Below are 23,809 nucleotides of genomic sequence, written 5' to 3' on the forward strand. Positions count from 1 at the left end.
GGGACTAAAGTTTGGTAGCCGTAGTATGGTTTTGATTGATACTAGGAAAAGTTAGGTAGATACTAGTCACATAATTAAAACCAAATATTTCGCCAATCAACTGGATGACAATTCTGTTCTACGTCTTTAGTCTGACGTTATTTGACTAGATACCGTAATTTTACACTTTAAACCTTTCAAAGACGAATCGATATTAGCATCTGATTACATAACTATATTCTCCTAATCCACGTTTTCCAGTTCCAGCAGCCGCACCATACTCGTTGTGGCCAACGCGCCAGAATATTTATACTAAAACGTTTTTGTAACAGAAATATTTATATGCAGATAACTAAATATATATGTAATGTTTACATTACATTCACTGATCGGCAATGATTGTCCAAATATCTTCGTACTGCGGTGCTCGTATGGAGTGAAATGGGAAAATAAGGGTATGTGAGGAGGGCAGGTGCTCAAAATTTCGCTGATACTGTGCTACGGTCTTACTAGGTGCTGGTTAACTTACTGATATATCATGTTGGATAAATTAGATAGAAATGGTGCCCGGAGAATAATCATCCACCCGCCCTTGTGTATAATGTTGAATGGATTAGATAAAATGGCGCCCGGAGAGTAATACTCCACCCGCCCTAAGATATAATGTTGAATGGATTAGATAAAATGGTGCCCGGAGAATAATACTCCGCCCGCCCTAAGATATAATGTTGAATGGATTAGATAAAATGGCACCCGGAGAATAATACTCCACCCGCCCTAAGACATAATGTTGAATGGATTAGATAAAATGGCGCCTGGAGAACAATACTCCACCCGCCCTAAGATATAATGTTGAATGGATTAGATAAAATGGCGCCCGGAGAATAATACTCCACCCGCCCTAAGATATAATGTTGAATGGATTAGATAAAAATGGTGCCCGGAGAATAATACTCCACCCGCCCTAATATATCCCAATTATACTATTTCGGGCCGAGATATGGGCCAGGACTCTTAGACTGGCAGAAATTGAAAAACTTACCGAAGGTCTTTTACAGGAAACTCTGCTATCTTGAACTGAAGTGGCGAGCGCTGTATTTAAGCCTCCCGCGGTTCACCACTCACTACCCCCGTAAGGGCAGGCCTGCATCCATGCTGACAGCTCTCCCTCTAAGGCTACAGGATGTGCATTCCAATTCCATAATGCGCGTTCCAGGGTGCTGGGAGCCCGTCTGGCCCGCCGTAGATCATCTCCATCCTTTGTTGTTATATGCTCTACTCTTTTACACAGACCACTTCTAGGCCCTTCCGGCTAGAGTTTTTTTCAGGATAAATCACTATTAAATGGGCTACCCCACCTCCCTGTCGGGGGTAGGCTCAAAACGCATTTCAGCAATAATTTAGACCGCAAAGAACAGCGTTTTCACCCCGCTGTAGCGTTGGCGCCATGTGACTTAGTTCCATGGTGACGTCACAGCATCGCTACCCAGCATGCGGTAACGCGGGGCTTGGGCGTGCTCTCTCCATCGCACGTCACAGCCTCACGAGCGAGACGGCTCGAATGTGCCTGACGACTCTGGAGACGGATTTACTCTTAATGGTTTTCTAAGGTAGTTGTGAACAGAGTTTTGCGCTTAGCGTTTGGCATAGACGACCTGCCTTGGCCGTCGTGGTCTGTCATTGACAAAGCCAGAGCGCAGAGGTCTGAAACTGAGACAGGTAGTGATGTGGGTAGTCACTGACCTAACACTGACCTAGCGCTGGCGTTATTTTGAAATCGACTTACCGCACTATCGCAGTCTTCTGGTGTAATCCATTGGAATTTGCTTCGCACTGACGGGGCGCTCAACCTCCTGCCAAACGCTGACACCCTCTGCTCGAGTTTAGCGTGTTGTAACACAGCGTGCCCGAATATAATAGCGTTCGCCACATCGCAGATCGTTTGATTCCCTCGCTACGGTCATCGCTTGACTCCCTCGCTACGGTCATCGCTTGACTCCCTCGCTACGGTCATCGCTTGACTCCCTCGCTACGGTCATCGCTTGATTCCCTCGCTACGGTCATCGCTTGACTCCCTCGCTACGGTCATCGCTTGATTCCCTCGCTACGGTCATCGCTTGACTCCCTCGCTACGGTCATCGCTTGATTCCCTCGCTACGGTCATCGCTTGACTCCCTCGCTACGGTCATCGCTTGACTCCCTCGCTACGGTCATCGCTTGACTCCCTCGCTACGGTCATCGCTTGACTCCCTAGCTACGGTCATCGTTTGATTCCCTCGCTACGGTCACCGTTTGATTCCCTCGCTACGGTCATCGCTTGACTCCCTCGCTACGGTCATCGTTCGATTCCCTCGCTACGGTCATTGCTCGACTTCCTCGTTACGGTCTATAATACCATGGTTTTAAACACCCGTCAAAGTTTTTAGCAGTCCATCGTTTTTCTTGGCATATTGAGTCGCACCAATGAATCATTCGCCTAGGGGCGCAGTATTCGGACGGGGGCTTGTTCCAAAGAGTGTGGGGGGGGGGGGGGACAAGCCTCTGTTTTGAAAAGTCCGTCCATCACGACCGGGCCAACGCCAAATTTTCCCAAAAAGCTTCATGGCTTTGGCCACTCTTCTTTTCCCCCCTCCCGTTTTTACGCATATGTATGCGAAAGTAATTTGTCGCAACATACATCCCTGATCATGTCTGAAAGGCTGAGCTGTACACGGACGCAAGATCACATACTCAGATAAATTGATTGTCGAGGTCACCATGCAGCATGCATTTGCCGTACATAATGTGACGCGTCACTCAGCGGGGCTGGTTGTCTGGCTTCACATGGAGCAAGCTGATCCAGTTATCCACAGAACACACTCGTAGCGACCTCTTGACCCCAGGCAGGGGCAGATCACCATGTTTCATCATATGTCGACCTCCTGTGCCCCACAGATCACGATAACGGTGAACCTGCTGTCCTCGTGTCCGGCGACCGAGCGGCCGCCGCCCGACACCACACCGCTCGCCACGGACGCCCTGCCGCGAACCTATGACGTCACCATCAGCCGTGCGGCGTCGCGGTTCGCCCGCGTGTTCGCCGTTCCCCCCGCGGCCGGCCGCCGGATACAGCTGGTCGACGGCGATTGGCCGGCGTTCGCGGTGACGTCAGACGGCGGACTGGTCTACGTCTGGCGGCCGGACCAGCTCGTGCACGCCCAATCACCCGTCGTGCTGACGCTGGTGACGTCACTGGAGCAGGTCGAAGCCTCGACGCCGCCAGGCGATGAGGCGAGTGCGCCAGTGACGTCGGAGGGACATGCGGAGGGCGTGGTGGTGCCAGAGGACACGGCCGCCTGGACCGGAAATATCACCGTCCTCGTCTGGCTAACGGACGGCGACGACGCCGTGTGTGGAGATGACGTCCAAAGCGGCGCCAAAGCTGGCCGTGAAATGTGCGCCTCAAAATACCGGGAGAACGAATGCACGAGCACGTGCGGCGCCGGCGCCAACGACACGTGCTCATGGCGCCCGGCAGCGAAGCACCTGACGGAGCTATACGGCACGTGCAGCCCGGACCTGGACACGTGTCCGGACGGCACGTGTGACCCGCTGGAGGAGCTCTCGAGCGCCATCTGTCCGCAGGACTGTGCCGGTGAGACTGCCGCGGGCTCAGGCGCTGGGGCACGGCAAGGGCAACATGACTTCTGGAGACACGTTGGGAATCCCCTTCGCCCGGAGTAAGGACGGTGTAGACTGCCCGGAACAACGTTAGACAGCTTTGCTATTTAAGCTCAGCCTTTTTATCTCCAGGTTTAAAGCAGTTCCCACGCTGCCCCCCCCCCCCCTCCCGATCCGTCCAGTGACGTCATCATCAACTCTTTCACCGGCTCTGCAGGCGGCATTTGCGCTTGGCAGCACCGTTAGTGACTTCCCGGGGATTATGCTACGGTAATGATGTGGGCCCCAGATCCTTGTGCATTGATCGTGAGCGCTGAACGCCCTCGATAGCGTCATTACCCCTACTGGTAGATGCAGTATTAAGCTCCGCAACTTCGGAACTTGATCATCGGCGGCGCTGGGATGACGTCAATGGTCAATGAAATCTGATTGGTCAGATGATTTCTGGCGAGAGAGGATGGTGGTTCGAAATTCTGAGTAGCTTGATAGCGGGAAAGACACGGAGAATGAATGTCTTTCCCCCAGCGGTGCGTCGCTCATAAGGCAGGGATCAGAGATCGTCAGGCAGGCACTCTGCGATGGCTGTGCTATGGAAGCCCAAAGCCTGCAAAACACGCACGGAACCGCGCCATGCCTTCTGGGTCGTCATGCCTATCATGCCTTCTCCGCATATTGCAACCCAACACGACACGACTGGGTTATCATGAACATGAATGTCTCACTGTATCATGAAGGCTACCCTTGGTTTTTCTGCGCTGTTTGTGTGCTGCGCAGCGTCATCCGTTCAGCGGGGCCGCATTTGTCACTGCTGTGCGGTCTAGAGCAACGTGACTCCCAAAGTGGCCAGCAGACTCGGGGGAGGGGGGAACACGTGGACAGGGAATCCTACACCACGATCATCATCACGATTTGCTACCACGCGCACAAAGCTCAGCGCTACGCAAACCACGTACGTAGCCACATGTACAAAACACGCATATGACGGAGCTCAAATGTGTCATGTAGCATGTCATTGCAATGATAAATGATTGGAGAATTCCCGCTGCAGGCGACCCGGCCAACGCAAGAGGAAATTGTAGCGCTCTGAGCTCCAGCAGGGTCTGACTAGGCTATCAGTCTAGACAGGTTGTCTAGTATATGAGGTTGGTGGGTAGCATACCACTGCCCTAAGTTGACAGATAGGCTGCCGCCTGGGAAGGGCAGCGCCCATGGCTGACCACTGCGAGGGCAGAAGGCATCCGGCCACCTCTGATGGCACCCCCTTTCCACCCTCTTTCCACACCCTTTCCGTCTCCTACGTACACTTAATGACCATCTCATATCACGCCCGCACTCGTTGTCGCCGCGGTACAGACGCTCGTGGTGGCTGTCGCACGGCCATCTCCACCTGTCCTCCGGAGTGGGTGTCTACACGGCCGCGCCCTCCGTCGCCAGCGGACAGTCAGGAGGGCATCTTCCTGAGGCTGCCGGCGGCCGGGCGGGGCATCAAGCTCGGCCGGGGCGTCTGCTTCTGTCACTCGGTCGACTCGTGCGTCTGCTCGCCGTCCGACCATCTGCCGCTCGACTCCAATGTCTCCGAACCGGACGGAGGCAGCGGCCACGCACCCCACCGTGAGTGACCTCGGCCTGAAGGCGTGCCCTCTGAACAACCCCTGGCTGTGACCTCTGGCTAAATGTGTGACCTCTGACTAAAGTTGTGACCTCTGACTAGAGGTGTGACCTCTGACTCACAGCTTGACCTCTGAAGGACCTCTGATTGTGACCTCTGACGGAGGGTTATTCGCCATCACCCCCACCGTTAGTGACCTCTGCCCGGAGGCGTGACCTCGGTCAATCGTCGCCCGGCGGCTGGCCCTCGATCTCCGACCGGTGGCCGCCTCAGACGTGGCGACGTTTGATCTGTTCGACCTTCGACCTTGAGTATGACCCTGAATGCTGATCACCCCGCGGGCAACCTCTGCAAGTTGGCATTCCTATATATGCTTGGAGTGCGTGCCAATTGACTTTGACGTGACTTTGGTCGGTCTTCGGCCGGCCCTGCAACTTGGGATAGCCTTAGACCTGAAGCGCAACCTTCCGTCTTCTGCTCGGGATAAATGTGTCCTCTGCTACTGTCTGATGACATCGCCTATGTGGGACATGTTTCTGCCCATCGTGGATGACCTTTGATGGTGACCTTCTCGGTGGCCTTGCCGTTTGGCCATTGGATTTTCTGGACAACCAAGGGCCGAGCGCCAGAGCGGGCTCCACCTGATTGGTTGGAAGGTGGCGGCGGGTCCCAACAACGGCGGGTCCGACAACAACTCTGCGATTTTGCCGTCAGTTTCACTGACACCCAATGATCTGATAACTGCGAGGCCGCTTCAAAGCTCCGATGCTGGCGGATAGCTGTGTGACTGATTGATAGCTAGTGGGGTGAATGCTGGCTGTGTAACTGACGGATCATTGCCGGGCTGGCAGGCAACAGTCCGCCTGACTGGCATTGGGCTTGTAAACTGTGCGATCAACTCGTGGTTGAAGGATCGCATGAGCGACAATGCTGACCGGAGAAGCGTTTTGTCGTGCCACAATTTTGACACATGACATGTCAGCACTGAGCAATCTAAGAAGTGGAGTACGCTGGTGCATAACGCAGCATGGTGCGCTGACTTAATCTCCTTCTCCTAGCCGAGCCAGTGGACGGCATGAATTGCGGCACCAGCTGCATCGTCGGCATCACTTTGGGCCTGGTGTTGCTGCTGGCTCTCATCTTCTTTGGGCTCATGGCCTACGACACCAGGTGATACTGCACTCAGTGAAAGTGATGTTTGGATGTTTGAGTGAAAGCGTGTGCATAGATGTATTATTCAACTTGGCTTATGCTGCAATTGCGGTTGTTTTTTTAGGAAAAGCTACGCAAGAACTCAACCCAAAAGTTATGTCAAAAGATATTTGCATCACAATTCATTGCACATTTTGAATTGGCTGTAGTTATTTCAAATTCATGCCTATTTTTATAGATCTTCGTCGAAGGCTGGACAATAAACGTTTTCGGTTGTTAAGGAATTAAGCTCAGACGTCCTCTTTTCGCTTTTCAATACTTTTGCACGTTTTCAGGTGGGGTGTGAGTCACTTGATTTCGATCCCTGACGTTTTCCAGAATAACTTCCGAAGGGTGCACCGTAGTGACGCTAAACAATGTATATCAGTAAGCACTTCAACAGCTGATCTTCTGGCATGCAAGCTAAATGTTCCGGATAAGCTCGCTGCTCTGTAACAATTCAAAGGCAGGTCATGGCTGTCAGCGAGGTATTTTCTAGGGAATCTTTCAAGCTGATGCTACGGCAAAGTGTTTGATAAAATGATGAACTTTGAGGTGGCTTGTTAAACAGTCAGACAACTGATATTATAATTGCGACTAATACCACTGACTTTGGGTAAGACATGAAGTTCACATCAAAGTAAATACCTAACTGATTTTTTAAACTGAAATCCTTGATTTATAGGGTTCTTGCAGATGCTCATTTATAACTCCTTGGTCATAATGATGTCCATGACTTCCTAATTTTGACTTTATAAAGCTCAGATGCAATCAACAACCTAGAACGACGTCAATCGACCTTTTGCTTCAAACAACATGCTCTTTAGGATAGATCTCAGCGCTGGTTGTAACTTCAAATTGAAAATCATGCTAGGGGACTTTGGTCGTTTTTACCCTTTAAGGGTCAAATAAGGTCCCTGATCTCCTATGAAAATGAATGACCGTTTACTTAGAAACTTACCTAAGTTCAGCTGGTTGCTTGAGATGTCGATAACTAGGCGGCATTTCGGATAGTGAGTTCGTGTTTCACCTCGTTTGACCTTATTTAACCCGGATATCATAACCAAGGGACATAAAAATATATCGTACGTGAGTTAAGATAGAGTCATACGGTCCTATGTGAATTTGGTGTGCCTAGCTGTATTAGCTTTTGAGATCAGGGGTATGAGATGTGATCCCCACCGAGCGCGTCCCTTTCAATCGGCAAATAGTGCGCAAGCTTAGGAATATTTGATCCATTGAACAATGCCATAACCATGTCATGAAGGCAAGAGATTGCCGGTCTGTAAGGCAACACACGACATAAACCAACACACCGAAACATCAAATATTCTCTGGCAGGTTTGCCAATTGTTTCCCCCAAAGCTTCCGACCTTTGCTCTGATCACCGTCGCCTTTCTGTTGCGATCACCGTCGTCAATAGAATTTGGATAACACGCTAGCGATCCCCTTCTTCACTGGTATGAAATTTTACCCCAAAATATCCGTTTTAATCGCATATTAGCGTTGCGTTATGATGTCCGTGGCTTAAAGCTTGTTCCATCAGTTACAGCTTCGCGGGCACGACGTTACATCCGTGGGCTGTTGGGTACCTCAATTTGTTTGCGCCGAGTCTTGCTGGTATCGGGTAACCTACGTTCCCCACAGCGGTCATCAATAGACTCGGGTGACCGCTGTAAAGCTCTGATATCACTGTTCGAGCACGTAACTGATACGTGATCATCTGGCCAGCGTACACTACCATGTGATCACTGATGACCCTGCTGAGCTCCCTCACCCTGGTCCAGCCTGTGCTCACCTCTGTAAGTCGCAGCCCACCGCTGTAGGTGGCAGCTCACCGCTGTAGGTCGCAGCTCACCGCTGTAGGTCACCACTCACTTCTGTAGGTCACAGCTCACCGTTGTAGGTCGCAGCTCACCGCTGTAGGTCGCTGCTCACCTCTCCGCTGATCTCTTCCCACATGTCGCGACCGTTCCGACCGCAGCTGTTCCCAGCTGATCCCTGCTGCGCTGATGCATACTGACCTTTCCTGACTCCGATCACCCCCTCTTGATTCTGTTAATTCGTTCTGGATGCCGTGTTAAGATGTAGTCTGAGCCCCTTCAGCAAGAGTTTAACTGTATCAACGTGTCACAATGCTCAGCGCAGCCTCAGCCCAATGCTGTCCGACCACTGACACCGTATAACCTTTAGCGCGGTTGTTGTCACCGGCCACAAGACGCCACAGTCAAGGGAAAATAGAGGGTGCACTCCACATTTGTAGGCCTTGTTTAAGTAAAAAGTCATTCTGAAAAGAATTTGATGCGGTTCATAGCCCAAGCCTTCTCAAGACCTATAACCCCCTAGTGCCTGAGCTAATCGCCCGCGAAGTTCTGCAGACTATTTCGTGCAGACGTCAAGGTCATTCAGGCATCCATGACGTCATAACAACATCAGCCAAATTCTGACACCTCATTGGCCATGCGGTGTTCAAGGCCAAGACGAATGTAAGCGACGCACCATTCAGATCTGGCGTTTGTGAGCACGATTTTCAGATATGATGCATGCGCATTGGCTCTCAGTCACTGTCAAACATGCTGTGCAAGCTTCATTTACGAGCTTGGTTGTGTAGTTGTTTGGGTTCGAGCCCTTTCGACCAGAAATGGTCATTTCAGGGTTATGGGATGAGGGAAAGTGGTTAGCGGTGGGGCAGGCTTGCATGCGTCTGGGGGGCCAACCCTCGTACACGTGCGCTGGATACCCGGCCGGGGTCCGCCTTCTCACGGGGCTCCCTTCCCATTCGCGGTTGGTGCATGCGGCCTGCCCGGACAAGCGGGATGTCGCGAGGGTGCAGGATGAAGTAAGATGATAAGTAAGTAGATGAAGTAAGTAAGATAAGATGATAAGAAGTTTAAATGAATGCCATTCACAAATCACGCTTTTTGCCACATATTATAAAAAAGTCGGACACAGTTGCTAGTTGTTACGGAAATAAGGCCTCCAATGGAATAACTTAAGAATAACTCCATAACTGAACATTCAAACACAAGCAAGTACCTTAAATTAACGGTTAAATACGCAAAAAGATCACACGAACTGGCTAAAACACGAACACAACGATATTTGGTTACAAACAAACGCCTCCCGCATCACCACGGCCACCAGTCAGGAGACTGAAGTGAGAGTAATGGTGGGAATTTCTTACGGCTAGTTTGACGGCACCGAAACATTAAACGAACGTTTCAAGACGCAATCAAAGAATGACATATGAAAGAAGTGTATTTATCAAATAGAGGAAGTGTGTTGACAGCAGCTGTCTTTTTCACCTAGAAGTATGCCAGTAGCTATAAATGGGCTTATTTCATCACATCTGATGTTTCCTGCACTATCTTCAGATGTGGAGCATCGCATTTAAAACGACTCTAACACATCTCGTGATTCCGGACACAAAGTCCCGTGCCCCCAGTCCTGTGGTAACGGCTGGATTGTCCTTTATGTTGCTTATTGATTTGAATACTAGCCCAAACTGACCTTCCAATGTCAATCAACGACAATCATAACAGACTTCCTTGGTCTTGCTGACCTAAGATGACCCCTGCTGACCTTGCATTGCTTTGATGACCACTTACGACCCATGATTATCACAACCCATCCATCATCGCCGCTGCTGCGCCCGTTGGTAGGGTGCTGACCTAGCTGACCCAGCTGACCCGTCTGACCTAGCTGACCCAGCTGACCCGGCCGCATAGGTGCGGCCGACCGAAGAAGCTGCAGAAGGACCCGCTCGCCGCCGGCATCTCGCTCTCGCTTATCACTGCCGACATGGACATGACTGTCAACCCGCCCGCCGGCCTGACGGCCAGCGCGCAGTACTCCGTCACCACCCAGTTGCTGGAGGCCATACCGGTGAGTGGGCGCGTTGTCAGAGGCTGGACCGCCGCCAACGCCGTCGGCGGCGGCATGGGCGGTTCCAGGGTTGGGTTTTGGAGCGCTCTGGATAGTTTTGTTGGGGGTGGGGTTGGTAGGGAGCGGGGGAATGCTGTCGGATTGGCGTCGCTGAGTTGGGTGGCAGCATTCCGGCCGCCGTTCCCGGATGGGACAGAGCCATTGCACTTACACAATACTGCATGTCACACTTTGACGCGCAGTCTCGCTCGCCGCCGTCCAATGATGTTGATCCGTGTCAAAGATTAACATCTGACAGTCAAACTAAGGCAAATCGAATGTACATTTGGAATGGAAGGGAAAAATTAAAGCCAGGAGGCGTCCTCACATAGCTTTATTTCCTGGGTGCATCGATGACTTATTGTAAGCAGGAATTAACCAGTGGCGTAACGGTAAAGATACACACACACACACACACACACACACACACACACACACACACACACACACACACACACACACACACACACACACACACACACACACACACACACACACACACACACACACACACACACACACACACACACACACACACGTGCGCGCACACGCACCAGCACACACACACACGCAAGCACGCACACTCACGCATGCATGCATGCACGCACACTTTCAGAGTTATCACATAGTTACACATAGTTTTTACACATAAATATGTGTTAGCTGTATTTAACGGGCTCAATGTATAATGCTGCTGGAAATTTATGGTATGTGATACTCACGTCTTGCCACATGTAGGGGTTATTTCATTATATAGGACAGCCTTTGCATACCTGCGTCAGATAGCGTATGCCAGTTTGTAAAGGGCCTTAACCAACAGGTCAAGCTCGGGTGAGAAGTGAAGTTTGGATATGGCGTTGCAGTGAAGTTTGGCCTTCCTGCAGTCAGCTGTTTTTGCCGTCACGTGCTCTAAGCAAAACATTCCTTTTAAAAAACCCGTTCCCAGGTCTTCTTTAAATGAAACAAAATCATCGGCTGACATTTTATTGTATATTTACGCCGCAAATTACATAACACAGCGAGAAAAAAACATCCACGGTTATCCTTTGCTGGCGGGATGGTTGTTCTACTGTTTTAAGCAGATTTGTCCACAGGCTCGCTGTCTTTTCTGTTCTCCATGAATCTGCCTCTCCACTCTCGTGGCAGATTTCTCCGAGGATTTGAGTCAACTGTGTTTGAAGGGCGAACATGATGATTGACCAATGGGGAAGGCTGCTTAAAGGGGCGGGGTGTGAACAACCCTTCGCCCGCTCTTTCGGCACCCTTTTCTCCCGCTCCACGTCCATCAGCCACGTCTCTGGGGTCTTGTCAAAAGTACATCATTGTGTGGTCCTGACAGACAGCACCACAAACTCTAAAGACGAGAGTTTCTCGCAGTCTCATATTTTCTGATGGTACCACCATCTTTGTCTGCCTTATAACGGATGTGGTACCACGAATGTGTGTGTCATATGGCGCACGACCACCATATGTGTCCGCCATGTCACGGATGTTCGTCGCTTTATTGGACAACTGCACGTGCTTTAATGAAAATGACGTTCATTCATTCAAAACCTGAAAAGCACGGTAAGCGTGTTCTAGATATAGAGCATTGAGCCCGCGGTTAGATTCCTCTGAGCACATTGTCACTCATCTGCTGTTTGTAAACTGATCTTGCTTGTAACCTTGTGAACTTGTAACCCTGCGACATACACGTTTCCCTGAAGCGCTTTACGATCAATGGCAATCGTTTATTTTTTGGTTGCGCTTCGTGGCGTGCGTGTGAACTGGAGTACCGTCAGTGGTCCAACGACACAATGCGGCGTGCGTTTGAACTGACATACCGTCAGTGGTCCAACGACCCAATGTGGCGTGCGTGTGAACTGGCGTACCGCCAGTGGTCCAACGACCAGCGGACATCGGTACCAAGCAGAGAACGTAGCTAATCATAATGGCGAGAATAAATGATGCGGTTCGGTCGTCACCGCTATTTATCAATCTGTTGTGATTGACCAATGAGGCACCTAATGCGGTATCAGGTGAGCGAGGGTGATATCGGAGAAGAGGTTATCAATTGTGTTCATGTAGTGGCGCAACAATATCATCTAATGGAGCCGGATACATTTGGGAACCCATACAGACGGGCATGATATACGCCTCATAATGGCAGCCTTTTGCGGAAACTGAGCATACGGAGGTTCAGCGATATTGCCTCTGCGCACGAATTTCACCAATAACGTCGTCTGAAAACTGACAGGTTATGAGCCTGACCTTACAATTTCGGTCGGCAAAATCGATGAGTGTGATGCATAACGTTTTGTGGCGTTTGTGACTGATTACTTGGAAACCATTTGCATTTTGGGTGAAGTCGGCCCCAATGAACTGAGCTACACACACCTGTAGTGCCAATCGGTCTATGTCTCTCGGCTTAGGACACAGACCGTTGCATCACCAATGTGTGTCTGTCGAGGACAATGAGTGTAATATGAACTCGTTTAAGGTCTAGAGAAATATACTTGAGTGAAAGAGCAAAAAGATATACTACGAGTCGGTTATATCTGGCGTTCGTGAGCATAATTTCCAGAGATGACGCCGGTCAATTGGCTCTCAACCAAATTTGTGCACGCCTTGCAAGATTCCAACACGAATGACGTGGTTTTGCTCCATCATACAGGAAGTTATACATTCTTTTTGATTATTAAGGAGATGAGATTTGTATTGGAGTAACACAAGAAAAGTGCTTCGACAGAGAATGCCAATACGGGCCCCACCACAGAAAGCACCTTAAACTCACGAATAGATACGCAAGAACACCACGAGCAAGGGCTAAAACACGAGCACCCATCAGCATTTGGCTCATTACACATCCAACACCGCCGCGACCACCTCTCAGAAGATGGCAGGACTTCACCTGAGTGCTGTCATGCAACAATGACACATTGACTGTGACGTAATGTGACGTAATGACGTAATGACGACTGACACAAACAATGACGTGTTGAGGAGCACATTTATGAGACAGAGAAATGTTGTCGTTGATAGCGGTCTTTTCCACTTAAAATTATACCAATAGTTATGAGCGAGCTTCTTTTAGCCTGTCTGATGGTTTTTCAGTAGGTTTAGATATGGAAAATTCCCTTCAACTTGGGCTTTAACACGCGGTCGGATGGATGGGTCAAATTGTCCCTTAGCGGATCGTTTGATCTAAAAGCTAGATGTAACTTGTATGGTCGCTGACCAATGGCAGGTCGAAGTTAAGCCATGACTATAAGGAAAGGGCATTTCTAGGGAATCGTCCCATGTAACGCAACAACGGAGAGTTAGAAACGGCCATAAGAAGTACAGCCAATGTGATGAATGTATGGTCAGGTATGGAGGTCAAAGCGAGGTAAAAATTAATCTGCTTTTGTTTTCATATAGATGAGAAAATACTGATAGCATTATTCCTCTTGGAATAAACATGAAAATGGAGAGATTTATGTGATATTTCAGTACAAGTCTGTATCAAAACGAATATAAGGAGTAAATCCAAAATTGCCCGCCGATCCTACTAAGATTTTTAGTTTTTGTTTTGTTAACCAGGGAGCCACAATCTTAACAAGTCACCAAACTCAGTGGATCAAACCAGGAGCAATTGCCATTCATTTCTATGATACAGTGGACATGAAACTAAGGATTGGAAAACTCGAACTATGAGACCATGTAACCAAACAATGAAAAAATAAGGGATAACAACTAGAAAGCTGTATTCCTACTTAGGAGGTCCTCCCTCAAGCTGAATAAAAAAATCTCGCCTCTAGGCTGGTTATGTTTGGTATGCCTGTATCTGATAGTTTTATTAGTTTAGTCTCAACCATCATTCACTGTTTGATGGCAAGCAAATGATACTTAAGTGCAAATGAGCTAACGAACCAACAACTGATGAAGGCCTTGCTGCATTGCATTCTTTGTTTTACGTGGTGTATCGCATTTCAAGCTATATTGCAGCCACTTCTAAGAGATGTTGGTCCAGGTGACAATTTAGACAGTTCCAGATTTCGTCGGTGACAGGAGAGGAGCTTTTTTACTCCTGAGAGGATCGCATCGACCATCACTCCATCCTTTCAAGGCGAACGTTGAACGTACTATTCCGCATTTATGCGGGATTTTGAGCTTAGGTAGCCTTTTTATGATGATTCCCTGCATTTCACGGCCATGGCCCGGGTGGCCGCCTAGATGCTCTTCAATCGGGTGGGGGTCAATTTAGCCCCACTGAAGTCTCGGGAACTAAGAAAGTTAGAAGCGCGAAATTGACAGGGTGTGTTCACTTGTAGATGAACTCATTTAGGTCATATTTCAGGTTTTGTAGGTCATGACTTTCGGGTTAAGTAAGGTAAAACAAGATCAAATTCCGGTTCAGTCTCCAAAGTGCTCCCAGAGCCTAAATAATTGTTTCTAAGCACAAGGTCACATGCTCATTAAAGGCCAGTGACCTTGCTCCAACTTTTGAAGGTCATGGTGACCAAAACCATACAAGATTGCTCTCAATTTTGCATTTGAACAAGCGATAAAGATTAAGCTAGGCAGTATGTTTCTAAGAACAAAGTGTTGATCTGGGCCATTTTAAGTCAATGACCTATTCTCATCTTTAAGGAGCCAAGGAAGATGCATAAGGCGGTTCCTGCTATCAATAAATTCGAAATGAGGACCACAAACTGTTCCATACAGCAACCCCTAGAGTAATAAAACAGGTTGGTTTTTACCTTGGCCTGACCTTCATACCTAACCTTAGGTCAATGTGATGTGTTCATTTAATATTTGTGTTGCCTAAAAAACATATCAGAGGCGTCTGGCTTTGTCTAACACTCCATTGCTACATCAGATTGAACGATTCCCCAGAGATTGACTTCGCTGAAACCATGGCCTGTCTTTGACTTGCCATAAGTCAGCGATTTGACAAGGTATACCACTTTATGAAACCAAACCATTCGCTATTCAATTGTCTACAGCTATGCAAAATTTGGCGTTGCTGAACCGCACCGTTCGGAAACCATTCTGGAAAAACCTTGGGAGGATCAATTTGACCGCCACCCGAGCGCGTGCTAAGGATGTTACCCCCCTTGCTTCTGAGCTTGATACACGTGAACGGGTGCGTCATATGACGCCCCACGTGAGTGAAAGCTGCTTAGATATGTATGACGTCATATTAATTGTCACTTGGGCACCCCACCTCAATTCGTGTTTGCAGTGATGCAGAACCAACTGACCCCTACCACAAAAGGGGATTGGCCAATAAACATATTTTGCTGATGAGTGCTTGCCTCCATCACTAACTACGTTTCGACATAAAAACACAGCCATTTGGACAGCTGCTGATGATTGACTAACTTAAGATAGAACTAAGAATAGCGCTGTAACCAAACATGCTAATGCAAGAAAGGAAGATCGTGGCACTTCTATGGATCATGGTCGCAGTGGCGGACATACGTCATAGTCACGAGGTGATCAGGCACGAATGCTGTCAGTATGCATAAATGTTTGCAATAATTGTGGCGCGCGGCGTCAGCATTTGTTAACCTTTGCATTGATTAAACATGTGCTTCGCTAAGCCAGCTGATATGTCGCTGATAAACGCAGCCTTGGACGAAAAAGACATCCAAGTAAACAACGCTTTCCAAAGCTAAAGCGCCTTTCCAACAGAGGCACTATGCTTAACGCCAAAGGGGATAAATCAAAGCCAGAGTGCAGAGTTTGGTTTGACTCGCAATTAAAGGCTTCATATTTGCGTCGTTATTTCCCCGGATAGTTTCAATTTCTTATACCATGTATTACACCATGATTTTTGTCTCATGGTATTAAGCTGGGGATGTTTCTCAACACACACGCGCGTATATATATATATATATATATATATATATATATATATATATATACATATATATATATATATATATATATATGTGTATATATATGTATATATATTTACATACATCTTGCGTTGAAGTGGCTAATTTAAATCAAATTTCTAAGCTTTTCCAACAGATTTTTGAGAAAAACGTTATTGCCGGTCAGATAGGCCCGGATAGACCTATGCGTAAAAAGTGTAAAAAAGGTGAGTCGCTCCCTTCAACACGCGCTTGGGTGGAGGGGGGTCATATTACCACCCCCCCCCCCTTCGAAGGTTTTTCCAGAATGGTTTCCGAACGGCGTGGTGCAGCGGCACCAAATTTTGCATAGCTGTAGACAATTTAATAGTAAATCATTTAGCGTTACAAACTTAGATGTACCTTGCAAGGTCGCTGACCTATGGCAGGTCAAAGCCAGGCTATGTTTTCAGAGAAGTCACTTTATAGGAAATCATTCAATCTGATGCAACAACGGAGTCTTATACGAAGCCATACACCTCTGAGATGCTTTCTTAGGCAACAACAATATTGAATGAGCAAATTGAGCCGAACTAAGGTCATGTATAAAGGCCAGGCCAAGGTCAAATCAACCTGTTGTATTGCCCTAGGGTTTGCTGTATGGGATAATTTCTGTTGCTCATTTCGAATTGATTGATAGCAGGAACCGCATTATACATCTTCCATGGACTTTTTAAAGATGAGAATAGGTCATTGACCTAAAATTACCCAGGTCGACATTTTGTTTTTAGAAACATTCTTCCTAGCGTAATCCTTGTCGCTTATTTAAATGCAAAACTGAGAGCAGTCTTGTATGATTTTGGTCACCATGACCTTTAAAAGTTCAAGCAAGGTCACTGACCTCAAATGAGAATGTGCCATTTTGCTTGGAAACTGCTATCTAAGTTCAACGGGCACTTTGGAGACAAACCTGAAATTTTGCCTTGTTTGACCTTATTTGATCCAAAGCCTAGGAGCCTCAAACTTTGACCTAAGTGAGTTCACGTACAGGTCAACACACCCTGTTAAGTTGGTGTCTCTAGCTCCCTTGGTTCCAGAGATCTCAGCAGAGGTCAAAATGACTCCCCACCCGGGAGAAAGACATCTAGCCGGCCACCCGGGCTCGCGCTAAAGGGTGGGCTGGACGCCGGGAAAAGAGCGCCTCGGAGCCACGGTCGCCAGCGGGACGAGGGCGACTGCACCGCAGGGCACATCTGTCCAGCGGCACAGTCTAACAGGCCAGGCGGCCGGGGCAACTCGGGCCCGACTGCCCGGTGAAACGAACTTGTCAATATTATTAAAAACTGAGCATGTGAACTCAACTGGCCAACTTGCGATACCATGCAGTTACTCGGCGGTGCAATAACTGCACCAGCCGGTGTCACGGGGCGGGCTCACTGGGGCCCGTCGGGAGAGCACGGCTCCTTCCAACACAGGTCACCCAGCCAATTACATCGGGTAAGAAAACACCGGTACAAACAGGGGAAAAAACTGATGTTGAGAAATTTGGGTAATATGCGTGACCGGTATGCGATACACCGGTTTGGATAACAAATTTTGGGGGGTAAAAAATACAAACCGATACACACATGCCCCGTCACTGATGATATTTTTGCAACGTGGCTGCCGGTACCGCGCTACCATGGCTGGTGGCACCGCGCCTGTTCACGCTACCAGTCAACTATGGTGCTGCGTCAGTCACGGCATCATGTGTGTAGCCATTGCTCTAAAAAGCACAAGCTCACTCATTAGTTGATATAGTCCTTATAGTCATGGAGCGTTTGTATGGCGCCGGGGTCACCGCCAGGGGTCGCTGCAGCGTAAGGCATAGTTCACGTGTAATACAGCTTCGCGTGGCAAGGTGGGGCTATTGCTTTGTGTGTGACCTATAAGCGGTCATATGCGCGTAATTTTTAGCCTTTTCATGTGTATTTTTGTATACATTTTCATAACGGAAAGAGACAAAGCTGTTGCTACTGCAAAAAAGTCAGGCTGTTCATGCGCCCACGCAATAGGGTGATACAAGCCAAGGGCTGCTGAAAAAAGCAACCACTCACATCGGCGGACTACGGTCGGGGGGGGGGGGGGTGACTATTATCACTTGCGCCCGGTTAAATCGTCAACATATGTTCAAAAAGGCCGTCAGAACCACTGCCCGTAGTGGCTCTGATGTTGCTTTGATGGCGCCGAAGTTGCCAATACGGCGTCCGCCGGTAGTTCCCGCTCATCCGCCGAGGGAAAATACTGGAGCAAGCTGGCAAGATTTGCCGACACACACCAATGGAGTACACTTTCCTCGATGTATTTGACACCTAAAAAGTCGTGCAAATCCACCGGAAATCCACTGAAAATGACGTGTGCGCTGCTTCATTTGTTGCGTTGGGATGGTTTGGATTGGCTCCATTCCGGTCGGCACTGCCAACCTCGCCCGAGAACGAACGCCGCGTATGCAAACCATGCCCAACCATGGTAATGCAAACCACGCGCGGATGCTGGGAGCGCTTCTGCGGCAGGGTGCCTGCCGTTTAAATAGCCGGAAATAGCCGGAAAACGACCCGAAAACGGACTGTGCGGCGGCTCCGATGGCTTGGGATATGGCGATCCTGGCCGCGGTTAGTATGCAGGCGGCCTCTGGTTCGACGCTGCGGGCCGAGGTCGGTGCTGCCGGCCGCTCGCCGGATCGCACGCGGGGCGGAACCGCACTGCTGGGGGAGGGGAAGGGAGGGCAAGGGGTAGAGGGACTGTGTGGGACGGGAGAGAGGGAGAAGGGAGAGAGGTAGAGAGGAAGAGGAAGAGGAAGAGGAGAGAGAGAGAGAAATAAAAGAAGAGAGAGAGAGGAGAGAGAGAGAGAGAGAGAGAGAGAGAGAGAGAGAGAGAGAGAGAGAGAGAGAGAGAGAGAGAGAGCGAGGAGAGAGAGAAGAGAGAGAGAGAGAGAGAGTAGAGAGAGAGAGATAGAAGAGAGAGAGGGAAGAAGGGTAGAGGATAAAGAGAAGAGCTGGGAACGGGCAGTGACAGAAAACACAATGGGAAGGGAGAAGTACTTAGAGAGGGGGCAAGAAAACGACAAGAGGGCAGGGGAAAGAGAGACAAGGAAATGCAGGTAGTGGTTGAACGATTAGTGGATGATTCGGAGAGGGAAGAAAAGATAGAAGAAGAGGCCAAGAATGTGGAAAGGAACGTGCGAATGGGTCAAAGTTGCGTTGGAATGAAGGGGAAAAACCAGAAAGGGAAAAATAGTTTGTTGATGACGGCAAGAGATGTAATATGGTTTTCAGCCGAAGCCTTGAGATCTGGAGTTATATTAACCTGTGTAACTGAATAACATTTTGTATATGCTGCTGTGAGTAAAATGCCCTGTAAGCAAATCAAACATTTTTCTCAGAAATCGATAGGGACAGAAATATGGTTGCCAGCCCTGTTATGGTATTAAGGGATCGAGAAAGGGCTGTAGAGCTGTACTGCGGAAATCAGTTAGGTACACATGCACGAACAAATCAAAAGGACCAGGACATTACACCAGACAGGCTGCGAGGAAATAGATGTAATATTACACCAGACATGCTGTGAGGACATCTATGTAATATTACACCAGACAGGCTGTGAGGACATGGATGGAATATTACATCAGACAGACTGTGAGGACACGAGTGCAATATGACACCAGGCAGGCTATGAGGACCCGAGTATAATATCACATCAGACAGGCTGTGAGGACACGAGTGCAATATGACACCAGGCAGGCTATGAGGACCCGAGTATAATATCACACCAGACAGGCTGTGAGGACATGAGTGTAATATTGTACCAGACACACTGTGGGGACCTGAGTGTAATATAAATGTACACATGGTATAAATGTACGAATATGACATCACACCACATGTGAGAACAGGCTTGTGTCGAACCCAGCACGCTTTCCTTTGTGCGCTGTCACTGATAACATATTTGTGTTGCCTTGTAACAACTGGAATGCAACCCAAACGCTAACACTGTCAGAATAAAGCTTGGATTTTTCTTTTGACGCAAGATTTCCACGAATATCAGCCATTCATCTAAGCGGTGCGTAGGATGTTAAACGATCACCGGCCGTACGCCCTAGCACCCCTGCAACTACGGAGCGCGACAGCCCTGGGTCTGTCACACCACCACAACAGCCCTGGGTCTGTCACACCACCACAACAGCCCTGGGTCTGTCACACCGCCACAACAGCCCTGAGTCTGTGACACCGCCGCAACAGCCCTGGGTCTGTCACACCGCCACAACAGCTCTGGGTCTGTCACACCGCCACAACAGCCCTGAGTCTGTGACACCGCCACAACAGCCCTGGGTCTGTCACACCGCCACAACAGCCCTGGGTCTGTCACACCGCCACAACAGCCCTGGGTCCGTCACACCGCCACAAGAGCCCTGGGTCTGTCACACCGCCACAACAGCCCTGGGTCTGTCACACCGCCACAAGAGCCCTGGGTCCGTCACACCGCCATGAACCATCTCTGGAACTCGTTGGTTGATCTCTAGTGGATCTCTGGTGGATCTCTGGTGGATCTCTGATGGATCTCTCATGGATCGCCTGCCATATATCCGTCTTTCAGCTGTCAGTTGGACACTTCCTCGTCGCGCACGTCCGCTTGGTCTTTTTGATGACGTGTGTTGATGACGTGTTTTGATTAAGTGTATGGGTTTTTTGTGTGGCCTATCCGCAGCCCCGTGAGCAGGACCTCCATCCGACGCGTGTGTTGGGTGCTATTCCAGTGATCGAGTGGTGGTTTATATATATATATATATATATATATATATATATATATATGTGTTTATATATTTATATATTTATATATGTATGCATATATAACAATCATTGCTTCGCGGTGGCATCTACTAGATTGTTGCCATAAGTACCTGAGTGGCTTGGATGGATGGGCGAGAGTGTGAACATACGGCGGTTTGCTGTTGATACGGCCCGTCTAATCGGGGCGAAGTCGCGTTCCGTGCGCGGCCGCAGTCTGCAGTCAGCCAGTCAGTCTGCAGTCAGTCAGTCAGTCTGCACAGTCAGCCAGTCAGTCTGCACAGTCAGCCAGTCAGTCTGCACAGTCAGCCAGTCAGTCTGCACAGTCAGTCAGTCTGCGCAGTCAGTCAATCTGCAGTCAGTCAGTCAGTCTGCAGTCAGTCAGTCAGTCTGGTGGCCGAGCGGTCGTCGTCCCCGGGCTCGTCTCCGCCGGAAGTCTCATCACCGGCTCCGGGGCGCCAGCCGAGCGTAGCGCCCCCGCCAGCCGCGCCCGGCGGCATGGTGACGTCACGACAGGCTATCAGTGACGTCATAGTTGCCGCGTGCCGCCACTTGGCTAGAAAATTGTTCGCCGCTTGCGGCCAGGAATAGGCTTGATAAGCGGGTTAACTTTGCGGGCCGTGGGTGGCAGACTTTGTCGTGGCTCCCTCTCCAGGTGTTAATACGACTCGCGGCGGAAGGAGCGCAAACTCGAGTCAGTGATAACAGGCGTTTTGACAAAGATACCAGGAAGTGTTTGCTTGTGGTAGAACGCTTTAATGATATGAGAATGATAAGAAAGCGCGTGTGGCCGTTGCAGATGCCTTGCATCCGCCACCCCATCCTCATCCGGCCTCGCTACATCCCGTATTGAGGTGCTGGTCTCAGCCTCAGCCTCAGCCGCGGTAATCTGGGGGTTACATTTCGTAAGGAATTCGCACAGGCGGTCATTGCGGCAGGCTTTGTTTTCTGGACCGTGCACGCTGTCCGCTTCAGTGAATAAGCCAAGCGTCTGTTCTGGTGCCGGATGTGGGACTTCTGGAGCCACGAACGGTCGAGTCTGAGCGGCCGGGGATGTTCACAATTGGAGAACCATCAGCCACGTGGGATCGGCGACGACACCGGCCATGCTGTGGCTGTTGGCTTATTGTTCACCCGGTCAGGGCACCCACCGTCGTTGGTTACTAATGCTACAGAGTCTACTGTAGTGGCCTTACAGGCTTCTGCAGAGGTTTCAGAGGTCCCAGGTGGCGCTCCAGAGCCATAACGTTATGACAGGAGCAACAGAGCGACGGAACAGGCTCGTGTAATAATCAGGAACGGCAGAGCGACGTGACAGGCTCATGTGATAATCTCGTCAGCTTTTTCTTGCCCACGCAACGGCGTCTAGGCTATTTGTGCCGATAGGGAAGCGTCCGTCTGAATAGGTCATGGTGGGGCGTGGGGTCTAAAGCAGGTCATACTCATGGCACTGAGTCTGAATAGGTCATGCTCAGAGCATTGCGTCAAGAGTAGGCGATACTCAGGGCGTGGGGTCTAGATTGGGTGATACTCAGGGCGTGTGGTCTAGAGTAGGTGATACTCAGGGCATGGGGTCTAGAGTGGGTGATACTCAGGGCGTGGGATCTAGAGTGGATGATACTCAGGGCGTAGGGTCTAGAGTGGGTGATACTCGGGGAGTGTGGTCTAGAGGAGGCTATGCTTAGGGCGTGGGGTCTAGAGTGATGCTCTGCGTTGTCTGAATACGTGGATCCAGGGTCATCTGAGTTGTCATTCTCAAATCTACTCAAACCATCAGCGCATTTTTCGGAAAATTCCAATCCCGCTTACAACATATCCTGCAGCTCAAAAGCAGGACGCAAGTTAACACAAATGTCAACAGTAGCAAGCAAATCCGCATAAGCTCGCTGTTTTTGGAGCAATATTGTAATATTTAACTTGTCCGAGCCATTTGGTTGTGCAAGGACGGAGCCGGAATTTTCTGCCGGAGCATAGGGACGGAGCCCTATGAGAGTTCACGCAGGTGTTTATTCATGCTTGTCATAGGCCATTCACTGTGCTAGAAGAACAGCTGTGGGACCGGATTAGTGGTGCCGTGCAGGGCCCCTCTATTGCCTGCCCCTGACCCTTAACAAGCCTCAAATCCAATCCCGATCTGTGTCGTCCGAACATCGCTCCGTAAGTCCAGAGCTTGAGAACAGTCCAGCCCATCGCTTGATTAATCCAAATCGCCATTCGGGCAGTGAAAAAGGCAACTACAACCTTACCTTTTTTGCGCTCAAAACGTTTCATGACTCAGTGTGTGGCCCACATGTTTAATTTACTTTGGTGAAATATTGGTGGCCCTAACTCTCTAGTGCCGCCGGACGCGCCCCTCCCCTCCTCCTCCTCCTCCTCCTCCTCCTCCTCCTCCTCCTCCTCCTCCTCTTCCTCCCCCTGACTGCGCCTGTGTCAGCCGCCGGATGCGCCTCCCCCTCCTCCTCCCCCCTCCTCCCCCTGACTGCGCCTGTGCCAGCTATCAGCGGCGCAGGCGGCCGTTTGGGTTCGACCCGGCACGAGCTGGCGACCCGTCCCTCCCGATTAGGCCAGATCAGCGCATAATGCGCCCATCCGTCTCCGTCAGGCGTCTCCGGAAGCGATGCTTTCTCTGAACGCCACCAGTCTCGGCGCCGCCCGAAGTACTGGTGAGATTGGGGCGTCTTCAGAAGGGATGATCGTTTTGCCCAAACGCATGTGAAGCCGTAAAGTTTCGACACGTCTAGTTTTTGGTGTATGTATTCCTCTAGGTGTAAAAATGTGCTACCAAGCTACCAAATTAGAGA

General features: G+C 49.7%; 1 protein-coding gene across 1 annotated transcript in view; it reads left to right on the forward strand.

Moving 5' to 3' along the window:
- Positions 1 to 23,809, forward strand: part of LOC119108911 (proto-oncogene tyrosine-protein kinase receptor Ret) — a 92,604-nt gene that overhangs the window by 40,503 nt on the left and 28,292 nt on the right. Inside the window, exons 7-11 of the mRNA XM_037232456.1 lie at positions 2,914 to 3,120; positions 3,166 to 3,613; positions 5,074 to 5,250; positions 6,307 to 6,418; positions 10,168 to 10,324. Coding sequence (XP_037088351.1) covers positions 2,914 to 3,120; positions 3,166 to 3,613; positions 5,074 to 5,250; positions 6,307 to 6,418; positions 10,168 to 10,324 — 1,101 coding nt within the window. The remainder of the gene's footprint in view (positions 1 to 2,913; positions 3,121 to 3,165; positions 3,614 to 5,073; positions 5,251 to 6,306; positions 6,419 to 10,167; positions 10,325 to 23,809) is intronic.

Source organism: Pollicipes pollicipes, unplaced genomic scaffold (assembly GCF_011947565.3).
Source record: "Pollicipes pollicipes isolate AB1234 unplaced genomic scaffold, Ppol_2.1 Scaffold_7050;HRSCAF=8361_pilon_pilon_pilon, whole genome shotgun sequence".
Classification (NCBI taxonomy): Eukaryota; Metazoa; Arthropoda; class Thecostraca; order Pollicipedomorpha; family Pollicipedidae; genus Pollicipes; species Pollicipes pollicipes.